Source organism: Carettochelys insculpta, chromosome 11 (genome assembly GCF_033958435.1).
Source record: "Carettochelys insculpta isolate YL-2023 chromosome 11, ASM3395843v1, whole genome shotgun sequence".
NCBI lineage: Eukaryota > Metazoa > Chordata > Testudines > Carettochelyidae > Carettochelys > Carettochelys insculpta.
Window position 1 is genome coordinate 28,974,680 of NC_134147.1, and position 22,639 is coordinate 28,997,318.

At 45.6% G+C, this 22,639-nt stretch overlaps 1 protein-coding gene across 6 annotated transcripts in view; it reads right to left on the reverse strand.

Moving 5' to 3' along the window:
* Nucleotides 1–11,036: 11,036 nt before the first annotated feature.
* Nucleotides 11,037–22,639, reverse strand: part of SLC41A3 (solute carrier family 41 member 3) — a 38,830-nt gene continuing 27,227 nt past the window's right edge. For all 6 annotated transcript variants that reach the window (XM_075005473.1, XM_075005478.1, XM_075005474.1 and 3 more), the window contains 6 exons: nt 21,136–21,282; nt 17,878–18,022; nt 17,273–17,352; nt 14,439–14,573; nt 13,131–13,279; nt 11,037–11,909 (listed from right to left, as the gene is read on the reverse strand). In XM_075005473.1, coding sequence (XP_074861574.1) covers nt 11,724–11,909; nt 13,131–13,279; nt 14,439–14,573; nt 17,273–17,352; nt 17,878–18,022; nt 21,136–21,282 — 842 coding nt within the window. In that variant the 3' untranslated portion in view covers nt 11,037–11,723. The remainder of the gene's footprint in view (nt 11,910–13,130; nt 13,280–14,438; nt 14,574–17,272; nt 17,353–17,877; nt 18,023–21,135; nt 21,283–22,639) is intronic.

The window sequence follows — 22,639 nt, forward strand, 5'->3', positions numbered from 1 at the left end:
CCTGTTGTGCTCAGACTTACGTCTTGTTAAAAACAAATGTTTTCAAGTAGTTTTTGGCTTATTTCTTCACCTCCATTGCCCTCTGCCTCTGAAATGTTTTTTTTTTAAATGCTGAAGTCCTAGCCATGGTGGTTATACTCTGTGGGGACAAAGTGAAATGACGACTGTGGGAAAAATCCCATCCACTTTAGTAGTGGGGTTTGGATGAGCAGTGGAAAAGTTCAGATGATGATCTGGATTATCGGTGCTGTTCTTCCAGACTTGATATGGGAGCGCATGAAAATGGCCTTTTTGGGGCTATTTTGGTATGTCTCCATCTACATGAAGCCCAGAAGCATGGAAACTTAAAAATATTACAAAATATGAGCAACAGATTTTGCACTTCTCAGAGATTTGTATGGAAACCTCCTGTTGGAAACCTGCCTTGCTCGCAGTTCTATGACCATGGTTTTGATGGTGAATTGTAGTTATGGGCAACGTTCCCTCCAATTTTTTTCCCATATATGTGCACAACAAATTTTAGGTGAACTGAGGCATGTGCAGATGTGCATGCCCCAGTAGAAACACGTGTTGCCAGCTGCAGGTGACTGTGGGCACTCTGCTAATCAGCTGTGTGGCATTTGAACCTCTCATGGCTGTCTGCTGAAGCACTCAACTTACAGGAAATACGGGTCATGGGCCAGACTTGGGACACCAGCTGACACCCAATTTAGACACCACACAATTCAAACCTCCACCCATGGCACCAGAGTAGGTGGCCATTTCTTCTAAAATGATCAGCAATGACCTACAGTCAGATTGCAAAGGTATATTAGGCACTGCTGTACTCAGCATTTCAATGCCAAAGTGATTTATGAGCCTAAATGCCATTTTCAGAAGTGACTTAGGCCATTAGGTGCCCAAGTTCCATTGACAATGAGATTTAGACCCACAAGTACCTAACTCACATTTGGAAATAACATTTGAATGCCTAAATCAGTTTGGTGTTGCAACGCAGAACAGGGAGATGCCTAAATACCTTTTCAAGAGTGGGCTGTAGTTCACAGTGATGGTATTTAAAACCGTGGACAAAGAAGTAGGTCTGGCAGTTAGCACACCATTGAGCTGAATGTGGCAGTCCAGCCCTCTTAAAAATGTTGCTTCTGCTGACTCCCCATGACAGTTCAGCGTCTGTTCATGTTCAGAAGGAGCTGTTTATTTGCCTTTGTTTCTGCACCTGTAAGACCTACAAAGGTAGTGTGTGGATGTGTGTTTAAAAGCTTAACTTTTACAGAAACTGAGGAAGTATCCAGAAACATGATGGCTGATACTGGTCCATTCCAACCCCTGCTTTTAGCAGGACAAGAAGTCCCACTGTGGTGCTGCCCATCTGGTCTTCTCTTTTCTAGCTAGCGTTACTGGCTATGCAAGTGAGTCAGGGGTGGGACCTTCACTTTTGAGAGAGAGAGACAGAGGGCGCTTAGCGCCATTTGACATGAGATGCCTCTGTAACAATAGACATTCCTGTTGTGCTTAGAAGAAGCACGTGGGTCTTTTCAGAGGGATAAGGCAAGAACACCACATTTATTAAGAATACAGCACCATTATATTATGTGCACATAATATATTTAAGTTAATAACAGGCATACACACATGTGCGCACACACGTGTACCGCAGGTGGTGCATAGTTACCAGTCCATGGTGGCTCAAGTCAGTCTGAGTGAGGTTCCCCTGAGACTCTGCTTGCAGGGTTGAATCCAGAGTCCCATGGCAAGAGCTTCCCTTCTTACACATGTAAGTTGCCATGTGAGTCTCTGGTTTTGCAGTGTCAGGCTGCAATCATCCACCCTTAAAAGTTGTTAATCTGTTTTTTTTTTTTCCACAGTTCTCTTTTGATGGTAATTGTCAGCCTGCCCATCCTTGTCTCACTCTTGGAGCATCTCTGCCTGTCTCCAGGGTCCATGAGTGCTGCTAATCCAATTCGGCCTCAAGACACAATGCATGTTTCCTGTTATCTTCAAAGTTTCCACTTCTTCTTGATCACCTGGGCGTGTGTGCTGGCTTTCACTCTGACACATCCTCCACTCGCACCAAACAACTATAGAATTTCAGACAAGATGAGTAATTACCAGAAGACACAACTTAATTTGTGATGCAGACAGGGGATATAATTTAATTTGTAATGCTAACAGGGAGCCAGGCCTTACAGTAAACATTATCTAATCAGGAGAGAAGCGGAGAGAAACAGAAGCCACAGAACTTATAGGCAAGTCATTATACTTGAAATTATGCATCATATATATAGTTTTATAACCAATACTAACTAAAATATTCATTTTAGCTACATTGTGACTGTATTTGAGGCCTGGGTAGCTCAGGAAGCAAGGAATGGTCTGTATTGCCTTTTCTCTTTAGGTTGTAACAATTTGATGGCTGTTTGATCTCATTCCCTGTCTTGGCAGACAGATATCTACATCAGCAAATGAATGGCATTACTTAGCCAAGGCTTCTGAGCCAAATGGGCCTGAGAGATGGAATTACCTTGCCATCCTTATACCTGGTCCCCTCAGGAAGCACACAGTGGAAAGAGGAAATGTATAACCCTTCCATTCAATGCTGAACTGTCAATTGGAAGTCAATGGGACTTGTGCTTCTAGACAACCTCGGTGCTCTAGAAAATATCTCCCTCGTTGGGGTTTTATTTGCTAATCATTCTGCGTCATGATGCTGTTGAACTTTTTGCTTTACCCTTGCCAAAATAATGCCTTTAACAATCCCATTGATGTGAAATGGAATCCGTATACCCTTATGGAAAATGGCCTCATTATGCAAAGGTAAGTGTGTTCTGCCTGCGTTGGAGTGCTCCATGTATTATAGATGCTTTGTATTTGCCAAGCCAGCCTCAAATTCAGCCCATGATCAAGGGCCCATGAGTCCAGGCTCATGTCAAAAGAGAACAATGGTCTCTTAACTGTTCCATCAAGAGAAGACAACACACTGGTATCATCCTGAGTGATGAAGAGGGACAATAAGTCACATATTTAAATCCTTGTGTCTCCCTCTACCATAGCTACAAGCCCCACCGCCCACCTCCATGTTCAGAGGTAAGCATGGGAAAGCTGGTTTGTCCATTTGATCCAAGTGGAGTTATGGGGACATCATGAGGCCATCGAAGAAAACTGCAATGCTTTTAATTTCCTTTGGGATTCTGGGCACTACGGCCCATGTTTGTAAGTGGTATTTAAAAACAGCAGTATCCACTCTCCTCCATCTTTCAGGATCAGGGCAGTTAGTAGCCTGTCTGAATGCATTCAAACTGTAGAGATGCTGGAGCCCTAACATAGCAAAGTGATTTACTCATAGCAGCCCTGCAGCTACTATATGGATGCACAGATTCTTTGTATCTACTAAGGATGAGGTCAGGCCAGAGAAGTATATTGGAACCCAGAGCAGAAGCACCATTTCCAGGGGCGCTCACTGCTAAGAACACCCTGTAAGTATTGTGTCTTGTGGGAAACTTTGGGGAAAGTTTTTGCTGGCAGCAGAAGAGATGATGTGGGAGGACAAGAAGTGCCTCAGAAACACAGTTCAGCTGAGATGGGAAGAGAGAAGTTGCTATCCACCCTTCTAGGCAGTGTGTCTGGCACTCCCCAGTGCAACCATCTGACTTTTCTTGAGTGAGCCCCATTCTCCTTAATTCTGACCAGGTTCTGCAGGCAGCGGTGGTCAATCACCCTGGGGCACTGCAGGTTTTCATGCAAATCTAATAGCAGCTGCACCTTCAAATCTTGTGCATCAGGTAAGCCAGGACATTATATCATAATTATCTACCTTCATTTTTATTTAGCTCCAGTCACCATGATATCTGAACCTCACTCTTCTCAAATAGCATCTAGCCAGGGACCTGCCATGTGGTTTGCAGACATTAATTAAGCCCCATAAACTGAGTTCCTGCAGATTGACTGTCCTGTTCTACTGGTAGAAGCTGAGACACAGTCCAAAAACACTCAACCAATCAGCGATAGAGCCAGGAAAAGATCCTGCTCTTCTCATTCCAAATCCTCTGCAAAAGACACAAAGGCCCATCTTTCTGCTCCTAAGTTCCTTTCTTTTAATGCCTCCAACCCACTCTTCTGAGGAGAGCCACATTTGCCAGGAACATGGCGGTACTCTGCTTTCCCACGTCCTCACCTCCATGGTACCAGTGCAGTTATGAATTCTAGAGAATGAAAAGTTTGGCTGACAAGTTTGTCTAGGTATTTAGCAGAATAGCATCCAGCTGCTTCTCCCATAGCCATCCAGGCTGGCAGGAGGAAAATCTGTTTTTGCAGAAAGCTCTGTAGATGTGTCTTGAAGACACAAAAGAAAGTCAATTTTGGAGCTAATTAGGGGCCATTTTTACACCGTCACTTTTCTGTGTTCCTGCCTTGTCACCATACATGGTAGAATTCTATTTCTCCTGACCTGATTGGTACCTTGAATGTCATTAATTCTCTGACTCTCTTCCCACCCCACACCCCCCCAAATCCCACTTCAGAGCAGCTGCAGCAAATGATTGATCATTTCCTCATGCTGAGGAGTCCCAGGCACTTCAAGTGGTTTTAGTCTTTGTCAATTAGAGTACAGTGCATTGTGTAAAAGGATATAATCTGCCCCCTTTCTCACTGCAGTAATCAATAAACTGTCACCAAATGGCCAGACGTTCATTCCCTTACTCCGCTGGAGAGGGCTCTCAGCACGGAACTTTAATCGATTCAATTAAACATGAAACCAAAGATTTCAGCTGAGCAATAAATCTCTCTCTCCTGCAACTTCATTCCACTCCCTGGTAAACTTCAAAGCTGGAGCTAATTGCTGGAAAGAGTAGAGGTGGCTGCTGTGGTAATTTAACTCTTCTAAAAGGATAGTGTAGCATGGGATTTGTGACCTTGTCTGCACACACAGTTATGTTGTTGCGAACTCCCGGGTGGACACTCCTATTGTGCTTTTGGAGTGACTTATTTGGGTTTAATTAAAAAAGCAAACCCATCACATTCTGGGGTGCACCTCAGACTCACAAGGGGCTGTGGCACCATTTGCCCTGAAACCTTAGGTGCTCCACCCTTCTTTGCTACTGTAGCTCCCAACCTGGGCACTTCTTAAGCATCCAAACAGCATGGAGGTCAAACCCTGGGTGTGAAGAGAGACAGCCCTGGTCCAGCATCTCTGACCCCAGCAACCGGCCAGCAAACACACCAGCCACGCTCTGGCTTCTAGTAACCTGGGTTATTACTTGCAAAGCAACCATAATACACTACTCGTCCCAAACCACCTCCCCCGAACCCCCCGAAACTGATGTTCTGCAATGCCTACTTCTCTCCTGGACAGTTCAGCTAGTACAGGGTAGTTTGCCCTGCAAGGGATCAATACACAACAATCTGTTAATTTATCTGGAGTGAGACCTGAAAGTTGGATGCATAACAAAATGAGGAAAATGGGAGTTTATTCAATGGATTTGCTGTATGACTCTCTCCAAGTCACTTAGGCCTAACCTGGCATGGAGCACACTTCAGTTGGAGTTGTGACTGCTTGACACCGCTTAGCAGTGCATGTGCATCCAATAATTAGGGGCTAATTTGATCCTTCTCTCCTACAGCTGCTCAGGGGTTCAACTGTGAAAAGTGGCTTTTGGGTAAGTCTGGTTGGTTAAAAATGCTTGTGGGTCTCTAGATGAAAAGCTCTCTGTACACATGTTAAAGCAGGGCCAGTACTGTCCGTGTGCTTATGTAACAACCAGGCCTGATCCTGTGTGGGATCTTGTGTTCCTACTGCAATACAAATGCACAGAAATGCAAATGACTATGTACAAATAGCAGATTTACCTGGCATTGCCTGGGTCCTTAGGATTTTTTTAAGTAAAAGAAAAATGTACCTGTCTTACTTAAATGAGTATTTTTCAAATATAGAGTGGTGTTTTTATGTTTAATTTATAATTTGGATTTCTTTAAAAAAGATTTTTAATATTTAATTTTAGTAATGTGTTTATAATGGGAACTCCATTAGGTGCTTCATTCCCTATAAACTCTTTATCATTCACTGTTTTAACAAACAAACAGAAAAAGGGGGGGGGGCCTGTAATCAATTTGTTTTCCAATAACATTTTCTTCTAGTTTTCAAACCTGAGGCATCAATTTAGCTGTGGCAAACTGAGCACTACTCCAAACTTCTCTGGTTTATCTCTTTTCTGTAATGCTTATTGAGAAGTGCATCACAGGTTCATCCTATTTTTCTGGCTCATTTTGGCTCACTCTCTTTCAGCATTTGCTCAGTTACATCAATTTTGAGGCCTATACTTCCTTTGGTGATCGTCTCTCTTCCTGTTTGGTGTTTGGAAAAGCAGTCCCATTCCAGGCACATGCCATTTGCCTGGCACAGTCGAACCATTTTGTTGATTTAAGTTATAGCAGGAAGCTCTATACCAAATTTGGTGGTCCTAGCTCTTACTGTTTAGGAAGAGTTCTCGATCAAACAGACACTCTAAAATACAAAGTAGATAAACCATTTGGGGGCATCTAACTGCTGACTTCAGTGCTCTGCTCTTGTGGCATCACAGGCAAATAGAAGGACAGAGCCTTACTCAGCAGTGCCAATATACACTGTGCTCCTCATTTTTCAGACCCTAAGCTGTCTTAGCTGTACCTAAACAACCAACCCCAGTAGCTTATTTGATTATATGAAGATTCTTCTGCCAGCGAAGCAAAACTGAGATTCATTGATGCCAAGGTTTCCTTTCATTGCTTGTTGGGTGACACAGATTGGCTTGTTTACCAGCAGGCGGGAAAAAACATGCTTCCACTGAAGGGGAAAAATAAGCTGAATTGTCAAGTACAGCTTTGGAGCCACTATTAGTCATGAAGGGAGGTTTTTTTTTTTTTCCCCCTTCCAGATTTGTTTACCTGTTGGCACTTGCATTCTAGGAGACACTGCACCTCAACCAGGGTATTGCTTCTGGAAAAATACTGGCTTATAATATCTCAACCACAGATAACTGGTTAGGCTAGTGGGGTACTGTATGCTGGGGAATACTGCTTCCCCCTCCCCATACACCAACCTCTTTCCCTCCTCTGGTATTTACCATCTCCTTTCTCTGAAAGCAAGTTTTGGCTGCACTGGTGGGTCTGTCCTTGGCAGAAGCCATGGGATGGGGGAAGATACAGCTCTTTCTACCCATCACTGCCCTAACCCTGTTGCTGACAGCCGTACCAGGTGCAGAAGAAGTCACAGCAACACAACCCTGGTCCCCTGCAGGTGTGCAGGGCATGGTGTGGGAAACCCCAACATCCAGGCTCCCCTGCTGGGGATCTGGGAGTGGAGAAGTGCTCATGCCCTGTTGTGGCCACAGCAAGGCACAGGGCCAGTGCTTCTCTGCTCTCAGAGGCCACATTAAGGGGTAGATAGAAAGGTGCAAACACTTGCTTATGTAATTATTTTCATGGGGCACAGGTGTGGGGGTGCGGGGGGGAGGGAAGGGGTCTGGCAGTGGGTCTCTACAGGGCCAGGGCATTGATGGGTGGGAGGCACTGAAGGTACAATAAGAGTGCAGGCTCTGAGATGGGGCCTTGGTGCAGAAGGCGGGGTCCAAGCAGGGGCAGCAGGTTGGACCATGGGAAGGGGCTTGGTGTGTGAGTACCAGGTGATGCTGACTTCATGTAGCTCCGAGCAGCAGCTGGCACATCTCTCAGGATTCTAGGCAGAGGAGTGGGGTGGCGGGCTGGGGTGCTGTGTGCTGCTGTTGCCAGGGGCTTATCCCCAAACCCAGATGCTCCCTAAGAAGAGCGGCTGGGACAGGCTGGCATCTTCTGGGGAGCTAGACTTTTAGTGGCCTGGTCAAGCTGCAGGTCAACATCGGGGTGCCTGGAGAACCAGGCCCACTGGGCTAGCTACAGAAAAAGAAAACAGTTCCCCACTGAAATTTATACTGTATCACAAAGGGACTTGCCTATATTTTCCCCACTTTGAGGCTCATCTTCAAATTTGGTCACATGCACGTTAGCCTCCGTACTTGTTGCTGTAGCATGAAAGCTGAAGGCTTGTTCTGCAAGCTCTTTTGAAATAAGGTTTGACATATATTGAGAGAGAAACCAGGTTCAGAAGACAAATACATGCCCTTTAAAGGGGCACTTTATAAAGCCCCTTGTACAGAAACCATTTTCTCCTGTTTTCAGCAGAGCTCAATCTTCTTTGCACCACAACCCTCTTCTGACAACAAAAATTGCTAAATGAGCCCGGGACTGAGTGTGGGGTGCAGTGCCTGAGCCTTGCTGGCTTGGGCCTCATTTAAAATGGGGCCCTGCCCCACTTTGGGTCCCACCGTTTGAGAACCACCTTGTTGTATTGCTGGAGGACAGACAAGAAACCTTTTAAGTCCCATGTGCCTTCCAATAGAGTGACACAATTATTTTGCTGCTTGACCAAACAGCAAGTTTCAGCAAGGTCAGACCTTGGCAAGCAGCTTGTCTCTGTGCCATTTATGCTGTGGGCATATTGGCCTCAGCTACGGAGGCACATCTGGGATTGCCAAACCCTCCTGCACAATCAGCCAAAAGGTACAGAAATTGTTTGACAACCCTACCCCCTTTACAACACTGGGACACAGCTGGGACCAGTTACATGTTCCATCTCAAGGCCACTGTCAGGATTTACAAGTAGTTAAGAACACTTGTTTATTAAAAACTAAAATTGTGAATTATGGCTTTAAAACGTAAATTCTAAGAACAAGCATGTTTCAGTTGCTGGGAATCATAAATCAGGCGTGTGACTGGTCTACAGTCAGTGGGGTGGGGAAGGGAGGGAGTCAACCCCATGCAGAGGGCCAGCACCAAATCTGTCCTCACTGCTGGGTCCTTGGGCTTGTAACGGCCCTTTGCACCAGCATGAATTGCTCCAGGTGACTATCTGTAGGGGTGGATGATGAGACCAACCACCTATTCAGTGCTTAGCGTAAACCAAGTAAAGCTTTCTTATTAGAATCTCACCTATATGTTCTTTTTCATGCAGGCTGGACGGGGCTAGTACGAGGAAGATGCATGTTTCATACCCCAGCCTTGCAGAGAAGATAGCAAAGACAAAGTAGTCCTTAGACAGGCTGCATGTCCTGCAGCTGTCCATGCTGTACCTGTCCTGGGGTGAAAGGACTTTGGTCTGTAGGGGATCTCAAGCCAGCACCATAGTCACTTTTTTAAAAAGCTAGTTACAGGCTTGCGATCTGCAGCCTTCTATATTATGTGCCACCACCTTCCCTGCACATCAGCAATTTCTAATCATAGGACGTTAGAAATGGAAGGGACCTTGAGAGGTCTTTGAGGCCAGTCCCCCGTCTTCATGGCAGGACGAAGTACCATCCCTGATAGCTGTCTGTCTACCCTGCTTTTAACTGTCTCGTCATTGAGATTCCACAACCTGCCTAGGTAATTTAATCCAATGTTTAACCACACTGACATTGAGGAACTGTTTCCTAATGTCCAACCTAAACCTCCCTTGCTAGAGTTTAAGCCCATTGCTTCATGTCCTAGCCTCAGAGGTTAAGAAGAACAATTTTTCTCCCTCCTGCTGGTATCACTCTTTTTAGATATTTGTAAACCACTATAATGTCCCCTCTCAGTCTTCTCTTTTCTAAACTAAAGCCCAAGTCTTTCCTCATGTGCTCCAGACCTTTACTTAGTCTTGTTGCTCTTCGCTGGTCCTTCTTCAGTTTCTTCACATCCCTCTTGAAATATGGTGCCCAAAACTGGACACAACACTCCATTTGAGGCCCAATCAGCACAGAGTAGAAAGGACTTCTTGTGTCTTGTGCACACCACTTCTGCTTATGCACCCCAGAATCATGTTTGCTTTTTTTTTTTTTTTTTTTTTGCAACAAAAAAAAAAGATAACGGCATTTCAATTTGAATGCAAGCAACCCATCTTCCTGTCTACGCTGCTACAGTTACCACAAGTCTGCTCATGGTTGAACAGTAGAAACAGAATTGTGCTGACTTCACACAGGCAGCAGATGGTTAGATATTGCATAAAGGGCTGTGATTAGAGGGTGGTGTGACGTGAATGCCAAAATGCAGCCATCCGAGAAATGATGTGCTGTTCAGCCTGGGTTGCTGCACATACAGTTGTGAATAAAAATGGAAATGGGGTCACCAGAGTTTAGAGCTAAGTTTTCAAAGAAGAATGTGGCCTCAAGCAGTACCACAGAGCTGAACAGCCCAGAATTTAGGGCATTCGCAAGCTAAACTGGGCTATGAAGTTTGCAAACAAGGTTCTTTATACTGATCTGTCACAGGATGCAGCACTAAGGCGGGGATGTGCAACTGCGCCTAACAGAGGTGGGCACTCAGCACTGTTCATATTCAGTGGAGCTGGCTGCCTAATTCCCACAACAGCCTTTGAAAAAAAATCTCATTCTAAAGCTTGAGGATGCTCAAAAGCCAGATCAGAAGTTTGAGCTTGAGTCACTCTTAAGCCACCCAAACTTACTTTGCATTGTCTCCAGCCACTGCCTCCCATTAAATGTGTCTCTCAAACAAAGCACCGAAGCATTTGTGAAAGTTCCCATGATGGCCTAACTGCCTCTTTGGGTGGCTAAATTCCATTCAATTCTGGCCCTACGTAATTTGCCTCGCATCTCACAGAAGGGCTGTAGCAGACTGAGGACGTGAAGTCAGGTTTCCACACTCTCAAGTGAGTGTCCTAAACCACTGTCCAACATGCCCTCTCTTCAGGCGGAGGAACACCCTGACCAAAGACATCTATAGCCATCAACAAACATGACCTACTGGATGCTTTGAATAGGCTGGACAAACACTTACTAGGGATGATCTATGTTTACTTCATCATGCCCTTGGGCAAGATGTTCTCCTAAGTTTCACCCTGCCCTACTTTTCTAGGCCATATGTTATTTTTCAAAGGTAGGGCTATGTATCCGATCTGGGAAATGTGCCCCATACATCATTGGTCAAGTTGTAGTGACGTAAGAAGTGCTTAGTCCAGTGCTGATTAGCAACAACAAAACAATGGCAATAAACCCTCAGAAACTAGGAAGCAGTTTATTTGTGCATGTTTTGATTAACCATAAAAAAACTAAAGACCACATTCCTTAAACTGTCAAAGGATAGTCCCGCTTGTCAGCTGGAGAAGTTCAGTAAGTCAGGTCCTGCCCTGGACAAGGGTTCAGTGAGTTGCAATCCAGTGGGGATCATGCTGTGTGAGACCCAAGTTATTCAGAGAGAATTTTATGGTTTTTATTATTTCTCCCACTCTCATTGAGGCTGGAGAGGGAACAGAAAATAATCTGTAGCTTCTAATAGCTGATCGGAGATGCTGCAACATCCTCACCTTGAGTTTGATCCACAGACCACCTGCAGTCACTGTAAGGACTCCCATTGACTTCAGTGGGGTGTCAATTTAAGCCAGTCAGAATGCAAATTTGCCAAGTATGACCTTTGTTCCTTAACGATGGTTTTCCAGACACACCCATGGACAGAGTACACTGTTTTCTGTCACTTTTACAGCAATGTATGTCCAGACAGGTTCTGCTGCTTTGACTCTGAATTGTGCAGTTGTAAGGCATTGCATTGGACAGAGGGGGTGGACAAGGATAGCAAACCTGTTCCAGTTCAAAGACTTACAATACCCTGTTGGACCTCGTTACAGCACCCTCCTGAATGACTTGCCTGGTGGAGCAGCTTTGGCCAAGATTGCAGCCAAAGTCCCATTAGTTACCCAGTTTCATCTCCGTCCCACTAACAAGCCAAACCAAGCGGAAGCAAAGTGCCAGAAAGCCTGTGCCCAGGAGGTCACCCAAGGCAGTGAGGTAGGGAATGGAGAAGTTGTCCGGATCTAGGGCCTTTCTCCACATCAATCGCACAATTAAGTCAGCCAAGTACAGCAGGATTCCAACCTGCAGAGAGAAGACAGGGTCATCTGTCCAGGACTGACAAGCATGCAGCAGCGATAAAGTACCAATGGCTAGAATGGATGGTCATTGTGGGGAAGGGATGGAGTTCCTGCCGCAATGAGAGACTTTACTGTCAGCAGGATTGTGGCCCAACAAGTGTAGGGAAAAACAACTGGTCAGCTCGTAGTAGTTAACTTCTATAGGCAGAGGTTTCATGCTTCTCCTTTCCTTTAATGATTCAGGTCATCTACCCTGGTTTTCCTGCCTCCATGGCCAACTGGAGAACTGGTTTTATCACACGGATTGTTTTTTTATCACCAAGAAGGTGAACCCTGAGCCATTGAAAAGAGATGTTTTTTATCCAGACTGCTTAGAAATTTGGGGGAGGGAGTTGTTTTGTTTTTCATTCCTATTAACTCAAGATCCTGGTAGCCAGCTGGAGGAAAAGCGTCAGTTAAATATTAAAGACAGCCTTTGTAATTCAATTCAGTATTGAGAGAGCTCTCCCACTGCATACTGCTAGGTTCTCCAGAGGATGTCTCAGCACGCCAGGGACCACGAGTGCATTTTTCTAGGAATAAACCAAGCAGAAAAACACCCAAACGCAACTTCCCTCCCCCTGCATCATTTCCTAGTATTCATGTGAGTAGGACAACAGAGCACATGTATGGAGAAGGCAGAACAGGGAAAGGATAAAGGGCAAAAGCAGAGCCAATAGAATTGATGGTCTGAGGTCTAGATATGTGGCTGTTGTTTTTGGATGTGGGATCTCTCACTACCTCAACCCTTTCGGTGCTGAGCTTTCTCCAACTGACCAGAGCTCTGCTCCACAAAGTCCAGTCTCCCTACCCCACAGGTTTATATTTGGACATGTGAAATCAACCTTGCAGAATTATCATGGAAATTTACAGGGCTGGCACAAAATCTGCTCACCTGCCTTTAGCCATAGTAACAGGGGAAACGAAGAACAAACAAACTAGTCATAGTTATTTGCCCAGTGAAATATATTGCTGCAGGGCAACCAAGAGACCAACACGAGCCTGTACAATGTATCCAACAACTGGCACAGGGATGGCTCCTGCCACTAGTAATTCCTGGGATTAGGGACACTGGGTGAGGACAGTGGAGAGAAAGGTCTGGGATTAATGGCCAGTGTTTGGGATTTGGAGGTCTTCCTTGTTTAGGAAGTATCCCTTCTTAGCTCAGACATGCTCTTTTTAGTACCTGCAGCAAAGCAGCAGTCAGATAAAACATCACGAAAGTGAAGGTGATGGCTGTGTGCCCGCCCTGCAAGAGGCGAATGGTGTACAGGAACACCAGGTGTCCAGGGATAACCAGCAGAAACAGGACTCGGGCTGACTTGGAATTCACCCCTGCAGAGAACACACATTAAAATGAACCAGAGCAGGTCCTGTTCATTGGGAGCTGGGGGGCAAGAAGCAAACAATTGTACATCTTTTAATGACAACACGTATATTTGTGTGCCAGGGGCATAGGAGAGGGACGTGACCTACCAATGACTCATTTCTGAATGATACTCAGTTCCTTAGTATAGCAGTAGGGATTGTGAGTAACTAACTATTTGCTTTATTAATCCTTTCAGCTGCTACTGCTAGTACCTTTTGCTAGAATATAAAGCAAAGCCACTGTCATATAAAGTATGTCTGGGACTCTTCCCCACCCCCGCAGCAGCTTTTTTGGTCACTAATGGTCTACGTACATACTCAGCTCCAGCGTTCCCTGTAAACTGAGCACTTGGGCAGCTACCCAGGAGAGATTCAGGTGCTGCCCAGCTGATTAGCAAAACCCCCGCAGCCATGCACAGCTGCCAGCCTGTGTTTCTATTGGTGGTGCACATCAACACAGCCTGGGTGCACATAATAAAATTGATTCTGCCCATGGATGGAAAAAAATAGAGGGAACACTGCTCAGCTATCCTGACACTCTCCTGACCCTCTTGCTCAGCTTCCCATACAGCTCCAGTCCCCACTCAGCTCCTGCTACGATCCACTTTCCTAGCTCAGACTCTGTCCTATCATCCATGCACAAACTCCCAGCAGAAAAGCAACAGGACCCAGTCATCTAAAAGTAACAGGCCAAGTCTGGATTTTGCTTGTGCCAGTATAACGCCACTGCCTTGATCAGATCTACCCCTGATTTCCCCAGCATGAGCAAAACCACTGTGTGTTACAGTCTGCTACTCATCCATGCCCTGGGACATCCAGGACAACCTAGTTACAAGGGTGACTCGCCACCACAGGGAATTTGAAGTTTATTTTCAAATGACTTGTTGACAGTAACAGGCACTCTGGAGGCCAGTGTTCCCTGTCCAGCCACACATTAAGAACAGCAATAGGAACAAACTTCTCACAAGATGCTCCTTGCTAAGGTATCTCAACCTTACTCTGAAGGTTGCACCTCCAGGGAAGGAAAAGGAGTTCACTCTCTACAACCCATTTGGCCCAAGGCCAATGAGGGTGCAAAGAGCTCTCACTGGGGTGATGGGTTTTGCAATATGAACATACTGTCTACCTGACATGAAGTATGTGGTGCATGGACTGGGCCAGTTTTGCCTCATCTTGTAGGGCAGGACACCTGGCATACTCCAGAAGTGCAGGAATGTGGAGATGCGGCTGGCTTGGATGGCTACCAGATTCCCGCCAACACCTGCAAGTGCAAAAATGCAACAATCCCATAAGTCTCTCTCCTAGCTGCAGTAAGAAGCACACACAGTCCATTGATTTCTAGGGACTTAGCAGAAGGTTGGGCAACCTGTGCCTGTTCAGATGCACTGTCTGAGCAGCGCTTAAGGAAAAGTAAAGCCACAACCCACGAGTCATTGTGGTGCTGCTCTAGTCACACGCTAGGAACACTCACAATCACAGCAAGAAGGAAGTTCAGATGAAAGGCTCTCTTTGGTGGTTTCATATAAAACATTCTCTGCTGGAACTACTGCTAGTTATGACAAGTCATAAACGTTGCATGATCTCCAGCAATGAGGCAAGTCCAGCCAACATTAACTGACCTCTGGGAAACACCTGGTGCAAAAGCCAGAGTAAAGGCAGCTGCTGCTCTCAGTTCTGCTTCTCAGATAGATGCAGCTGGAAAGACTTCATTGTAAAAATCACAAGTGACACAAACAGTGATCATCTTCTTCACTGGGAGGCACATAACACACTTATTAAGTGAGAAAGAATCAGAGGAGGATGAATCAGCCCTACCCATGTTGGTTAATTAAGAGGCAATTAGCTCCTTCCCAATTGCTTAATTCTGGCAAATGTGAAATAACAGCTACGTTCTCTATTAGACCACTGGCTATATTCTAGGGAGCAATCCTGCATCGCCTATGTATGTACATGTGTGCAAAGAATGGTATGCACTGGATAAAATAATAATGCCCTAAATCCTGCGGCCTTTACTTGTTTCTCTTCTCTCAAGCAGAATGGCAAATTCTACTTTCAGTGAGAGACAAAGTAAAAAAACAAAGTTTTCAGGACCTGCTATAACAACAATAGAATAGAACAGAATATGGCCAAAAAAGAAAGTTGGCCCATGGTACTGTGGAACACTTTTGGTAAACTCTCAGAGCACAAGGATAGCTCAGTGGTTTGAGCACTGGCCTGCTAAACCGAGCTGTGAGCTCAATCCTTGAGGAGGCCATTTAGGGATTGGGGCAAATAGATGCCAGGGATGGTGCTTGGTCCTGCCAAGAGAGCAGGGGACTGGACTAGATGACCTCCCAGGGTCCCTTCTAGGAGATGTGTATCTCCACTTACATTACACGTCCAGTAAGGCAGCATCTGCACTGCAATACAACGGGGGTCAAACTGTGGCCCCAGCTTGACTCAGACTTGGACTCTCTGCCCCATGGGATCCAGGTCAGTGTGAGTTGGGTGTAGTCGGAAGGGAGATTAGACTTGAGTCTGAGCTCAAAGCCTGGATAGACTTACCCAAAGGTCTATCTTTGTTTTATTATAATCATCAACAATATTAGTAAATTAGGATTACTTTTAGTGATATTTGCAAACTAATTCCTTGAAATGGAACTTTTAAACTTTTCAGGGGCATCTTTACCAATGCAAACTGGGGGTGCATAAAATGGGGGCACACTTAATTCTGCAGATGATTTCAGGCCTCTGAATTTTCCCTCTGATATTAGCTAATATCAGAGAGAAAATTTTGAGGAGTAAAGGGACTCTGAAGGAGTGCAGCACTTCGAAGTACCTGCGGCTGACCCGCGTCTACATGCACGCTGGCACTTTGAAGTTTCACACTTCAAGGTTGCTGCGGTGGAAATTCTGACTAATGAAGTGCTGCACATGCACTCCTGACACCCTAATTGCCATGCCCCCTACCAGGTCAGGGCTAGTCTAGACACAGCCTGTACTGGGGAAAAAAATCAATCCAAGAGCCCAGGGTATTTCCACCACTGACTAATCTTGATCGTCAAAGTGTAGCAGAAGCGTAGACTGACTGCACAGCCGAGAATGTCAATTTGGGAGAGGAAGGAAATGGGTTTTATTGTGATATTTTGCAGTGATTTAATGCTCAAATTTCAGAGTATGTCCCTACTGCAATTAAAAACCTGCAGCTGGCCTGTGCCAGCTGACTCAGGCTCATGGGGTTCTGGCTGAGGGACTGTTTAACTGCAGTGCAGATATTTGGGTTCAGGCGGAAGGCTAAGCCATGGGACCCTCCCACCTTGCAGGAACCCAGAGCCCAGGCTCCAAACTCAATCTAAATGTTTACACTGCAGTTAAACAGCACTTCCCGTGGAGACCCAAAAGCTGCAGTCAGCTGGAATGGTCAGTCTCAGGTGTCTAATTGCAGTGTAGACACAGACTAACAGCAACACCAGATAGTGGAGGGTGGGGCTATGCAAAGATCCTACCCATAACTCTATCAACACATTTCAGTCCTGACTTGCAGCACCTACTTCTATTCCACTCCTGAGCCTCCCCCAATCAGAGGGTAAGTCTATACTGCAATCAGAGATGTGATTACAGCTCAGGATGGCATATCCACACTGGGTGGGCTCAAAACAGCATGGGATCACCACAGAGCCAAGCCCAGACTAAGCATGTGAGTGCACACCCAGGGTTCCCAGCTTGCACAGCCCAGACCACTGAGTTTTCACTGCTATTTTAGCCACACTAGCCAGATTAAAGCTAGTCCAGGTATGCCTACGGGAGCGGCAATCACATCTCTGGCTTGAAACTGCCAATTGTTCTGCAAAGTAACATGCAATGTGGCCAAAGACCCAGATGTGGCCACCAGACTCGTTTTGCTTGATAACACATGCTGGGATGAGAACCTAGCCCTCTGGGGGAGAAAGGACCTAACCCCTCCCCCACAACCCAACCTACCATTAATCACAGGTGTAAAAACCGCCATGCCTTCAAATTTCGGGTCAGTCACAGTTTTGTCCAAGATCAGCCCACCGATGCTGTGAAAAATGGCACAAAATGAAAGCTGATTACCTACCCTCTCCCTCTGTACTGGATACAGAACAGAGACAGAGACAAGGACTCCCTTTTGTTCTATATTAATCCAGCATCTAACACAACAGGGTCCCCCTCTATACTGGCAGTTCCTACGTACTACCACAGTACCAATGATAACAGTTGTACACAGTGGAATTTGACTATGGACCAGATGTGGAGGGGTTTTTTGTTTTCTTTTCTTTTGTTTTGTTTTATGGAAGCCATTGGTCCCTCAAAATACATCTAACAGTGACAGATCCTGAGGTCATAGAACGTAAAACTATGTTGCTATAAATGATCCCTGGAATCCCAGGTAGACTTTTTTTCTGGACCTTCCCTTGGATTAGGTTGATTGTTATTCCATGAAAGACAGAAGGGAAGGGAAGGTGCAGGGGAGGAGTGAGAGAGAAAGAAAAGAAAAGAGAAGAAATGAAAAGACTCCGCGAGGGTGGGGGGAACACTGAGTGGAAGGTGGCTTCTAGGTTTACCTGCTGATGCTCATTGCAACAATCACTGGTTGCCAGCCAGATTTCAGCACCTCAGCAATGGAAGGACTTTGCTTGGCAATGGCAACCCAAAGAGGAATCATGATGACAAACACAGCGCAGATCAGAGGTGAAAGGTATTTGACATCTGGCATGGGAAAAGGAAAACAAAATGCGATTTGCACACCTCTCAGTCCAGAAGGTTGTAAATCTGACCGGCACATCCATTGCATCCTGACTGACAAAGAACACAACCCAGTCTTGGGATTGAAATATTCATGTTGTAAGCTATAAAGCATATCACTCAGTGTGGTTTTTTCCCCCAGTTTCATAGTTCACCTGTGAAACTCACTGGCATAGGACAGTCCTGAGGCCAAGAGATGAGGAGGATCCACACCAGGTGAGAAGCTGACATGAATCAGGATGTCTATGTTGTTTTATTCGATTGGATGTATACATGATATAAACCCTTTTATTTCAGGGGTGAGTCAAATGCTAACTCTCTGGGGCTAAAAAGAAACTCCTCCTATGGGCAAATTATGCCATACATAGACATGGGAAGCATCTCAACCAGTGTTCCCGCTAATGTTTTCCATCCAAGTGTGGAACAAATTTTGTTCTGAGCATGAAGACATGTGCAGAGGTGCACCACCACTTGAAATATGCTGCCAGCTGTGGGTGGCTGTGGACACTGCCAATCAGCTGGGTGGCACCTGAGTCTCTCCTGGTCAGCCACTCAAGTACTCCGACTCCAGGGAACACTGATCCCAACCTTTCCTCTGATCCACTGGGCACTGGCTATTGTGGTGTCAGGGCAGCAGACTATGGACAACTGCTATTTTCCAATGCTTCATACAGCTGAGGGGCAGAGTGTCTACTTGGGCATTTACGTGCATTTCTGTTAGCTACTTTTGCATTTGGCAGCGGCATAATCTCAGAACAACCTTCAGAAGCAAATGGCACTTAAAAATGCTGCCATACAAGAAAACAGACATGACTCGGCATCAGAAAGAAGCACCTTCAAGCAATGGGGATTGTGCCAGGCCTTTTGATATGCTAATGATTTTTCTACAGGGCTCGCCATCTGCGCTCTGTATTAAAGCCAATGCAGGGCCAGCTGCAACAGTTTTTGCAGGTATTCCAATAGATAAAGTGCGTTGAGAGCTGCATTTTTCAAAAGATATTGTCAGGGTCTGAGGTTAGAAATCTAAAACAGCCTTCTATTTTTTAGAGCCATATCTTATCATTATGAAAGCTTTTTCAACACACGGAGAGACATACTAGAAATGCAATCACTTATGGGGTGCAATGGCAGCTGTTTAACAGTGCACAGAATCCCACAAGCCAGGTAGGATGGGAAGCCAAGATGCATGATAGGACATCCAGCTGAGTGAGATGCTAAATATCCCCTTGCTCTTTGGGGATTTGGCAATTAGTTTATTTTTAACCCCACACATAGAGAATGTTCACATCTATAATGCACGATCCAACACGCAATATAATCAATGAAATAATTCCCTTCAGAATCTGTGTCAGGCCTTTGGATCCAATTCTGTCATCGTAACCCAGGAGTAGCATCTTCCTAAGCAAGTACTCCACTGATTATCACTTGCTGAGTGAAGTACAACACAGTGTGAGGAATGGTTGTGCAACTAGCCTGGAGGTATTTAGAACTGGATGGAGACATGTTAATTTTAAAAGATTATAAATCACTATACTGGAACCGGGGGGAAATGTTACTTTCAAAGGAATGTAACATTCTGGGCCTTCTGGGATTCATCAGTAACCTTACAGGTCTATATATATTTCTGTGAGCATGGGATAAATGCTTCAGAGCACAAGAACTTCAGGGTCACACATCCTGTCCCACTTCCCTCTCACCTCTGCTGAAATACAGAAGAGTTTGGAAATCTGGAAATTGGGAACACTCAACAGTTGGGTGATGTCACATTAGTGAGGGACACAGCATAACTAATCCCCTGCCAGAGGACCGCTGTATAAAACTCCACCAGAATTGATGTCTTCTACAGCCAAGATATTTGGCCGTGATAATAGCCCCCTAAATTCATTGCCGTTCATTACTGTATTCATACATTATACTATATGTTAGCTCCTTACTCTATAATGTAGGCCCTGAGAAAGATTACTGGATGTGGAGATGTTGAAAGCCAAACCAGTTTTGTGTAGGCAGATGCCACAGCATCATGGGAAACAGCACATTGAATAAATACATTTCTGAAGTCTAGGAGAAGTCAAATGAAATGACTATTGGACCTCCCCCGGCCTCTCTCTCTCCCTCTGGATTCAATTGTTCCCCTGTGTGGTGGCATGTGGAATAAGTTACTGTAATAGGAAACTGCAATCTCCTCACAATTTCTGCTCTCAATTTTCAGTGAAAGTTTAGGTTTAACAGTTACAAACTTTTATTTTTGAAAACATCCTCAACAGAGTTTTAAACACAAACCACCTCTCAATTTTTAATCTTCCTAGGTGAGACCCATGGTGTTTGGCTTAGCAATTATCAAACATCAATTAAAGCATAAATCCCATTTTCCTATGGCTACAAAATGCATTGTGCCTTCCCTAGGCTGATCAAGGGGGAAGCAGTTCAAGTGCGAAGGTTTTAAACAATCTGCCATCTCTAAGGTTATGTCTACACAGCAAAGAAAAACCTGGGGATCAACTGCAGCTGTCTAGTTGCTGTGCAGAGATACACTCAGGGCATGGATAACACAGCAGTCATAGCACCAAATTAAAGAGGGTCACTCCAGGAGAATATAGTCTCTCCCCCATTTCAAGAGGATGATAATGCTTTGTACTCCCAGAAGATTGGAGGACATCCGCAAAGCCTCACAAGAGTCTGGGGGTGGGGCATTATTATTTCTGTTTTCCATGTGGCAGTGCAGCGGCTAAAAGAGAGCATGTAACTTAGCCAGCATTGCAGTGACTCTGTGACAGATGCAGGAATAGAACCCAGGAGTCCTGAATCCCCATCTTCTGCTTTACCCTCTAGGCAACATTATCTTAATTCCACCAAATCGCCCCAAACACCTTATAATAATAATAATACTAACAATAATAATAACAGAACTTACAAAACCTTTTCCATCTGTCTCTCCCACCTCCATGGCCCTGTTGTAATACTGGGTCCATCCCACCTTCCCAGGAATCAGAGGGGCTTCCCCTCCAAAACTGAACAGCTCTTCCCAACAGAAGGCCTCCCTGGTAGCTGAGGTTCTGGACATCTGCGCTGTGCCTTACCTATGTATTTAAAGAGGGTGCTGCTGATTCCTGCTAGCAGGGAAAGGGTTATCAAATCTCCAAGGCTTGCTGCTATAGGAGTGGCAACGTTGTCTGGGTTTATCCCCACCTTCCGCGCACCGATGATCACACCAATCATCACCAGACCTAAGGAAGAAACAAACCTGGGGCTCAGACCCAGAGAACAAAGCTGGTTTTTGTGTGGGCTCCACACTGTGCCAAGTGGTGCCCTGATTCCAGGGTGACCCATGGTGGCCAAAAGTTGTCTTTGCTATTACTTGGATGCCATACCACATAGGATAGAGTTTGGTCACGACCAGAAAATGGGCCCATTGGTCTCGCTGAAGAACATGGTTTTGCCACAGAAAAATTAATCAGAGCAGGTCCATGGCACACACAGAGCAAACACCAGAGCTCAGTGCAGGCACCACTGAATGGCCCAAATGTAGATGGTTCCATCCATCAGACTAGTCTCTACTGGCCTGAACTTAGATTGGTAACAAAGGTCATTTACAGATACGCACACAGTGTGCACTCAAGACCAGGCTGCAGTAGCCAAGAACTAGAGTGGTGCTGTGCTCAGGTATCACATCTAGATTCTACAGCACAAAGGCATTTTCCAGAACAGTATTCTGCATTATTCAGATTTTTATTGGCTTTTGAAGCCCCAGGTGATACAAGACTGCCATTACAGGCCACAAGGCATTTCCATGCCCCCAGCATAAGGGTCTTGGCTTGGCATTCCTTTCCCCCACTGATCCCTGGCTTCCAGAACAGCCACCTGGGGCCCACTGATCTCTGAGCTGCTCTTATTTATAATGGGGCCTGGCCTGGAGCATGGACAGCTTCAGGATCAAGGGGATATAGGAGTGGCTGCTGGCCACATACACAACCCCAGCCTGAGGTATGCCAAGTAAAATTCAGCTGCAATTCAGGTTCCAAGTTACAGTCTTAGGTGGGTCGGTGAGTGCAGAATTTTGACATTGTACTATAAGCTGGTGAGACCAAGGTTGAAGCCCAAAGGCCAGGTGAGAGTCAGACTCTGAGAACAAGAGAGCTCTTCTGCAACCCTGCAGGCCAGAACAGCGTGCAGCAAAACACTCTGGAGATTCACAGCAGCAACAATCGTTCATTTCACTTTACTTGAGAAAATAAGACCTTTCACAGATAGCTATGGGCAAATCAACAGATATGTTGACCCACATGACTCCACTGTATTGTGATGGTTTAGGGCAGCAGCTGATCTCCAGTCTCTCAAACAAGTGAAATTTCCTTGTCCTCTGCCACCGCCCCACGGCATTATGCCGACCACTGACAGCCTGGTGCTGAGGAGGCAGAGAAGGAGAACACGTTCTGGCTCACAAACTTGTGTTTGCTCACAAAGGCCTCCAAGCACTGAATCTCCAGGCATGCCTGGAACACACTCTACTCTTCTAAACACCACAACTCCAGCTCCCCAGACCAAAGCCCCCCTCCCCACATGCACACACAAGCCCCCACCCTC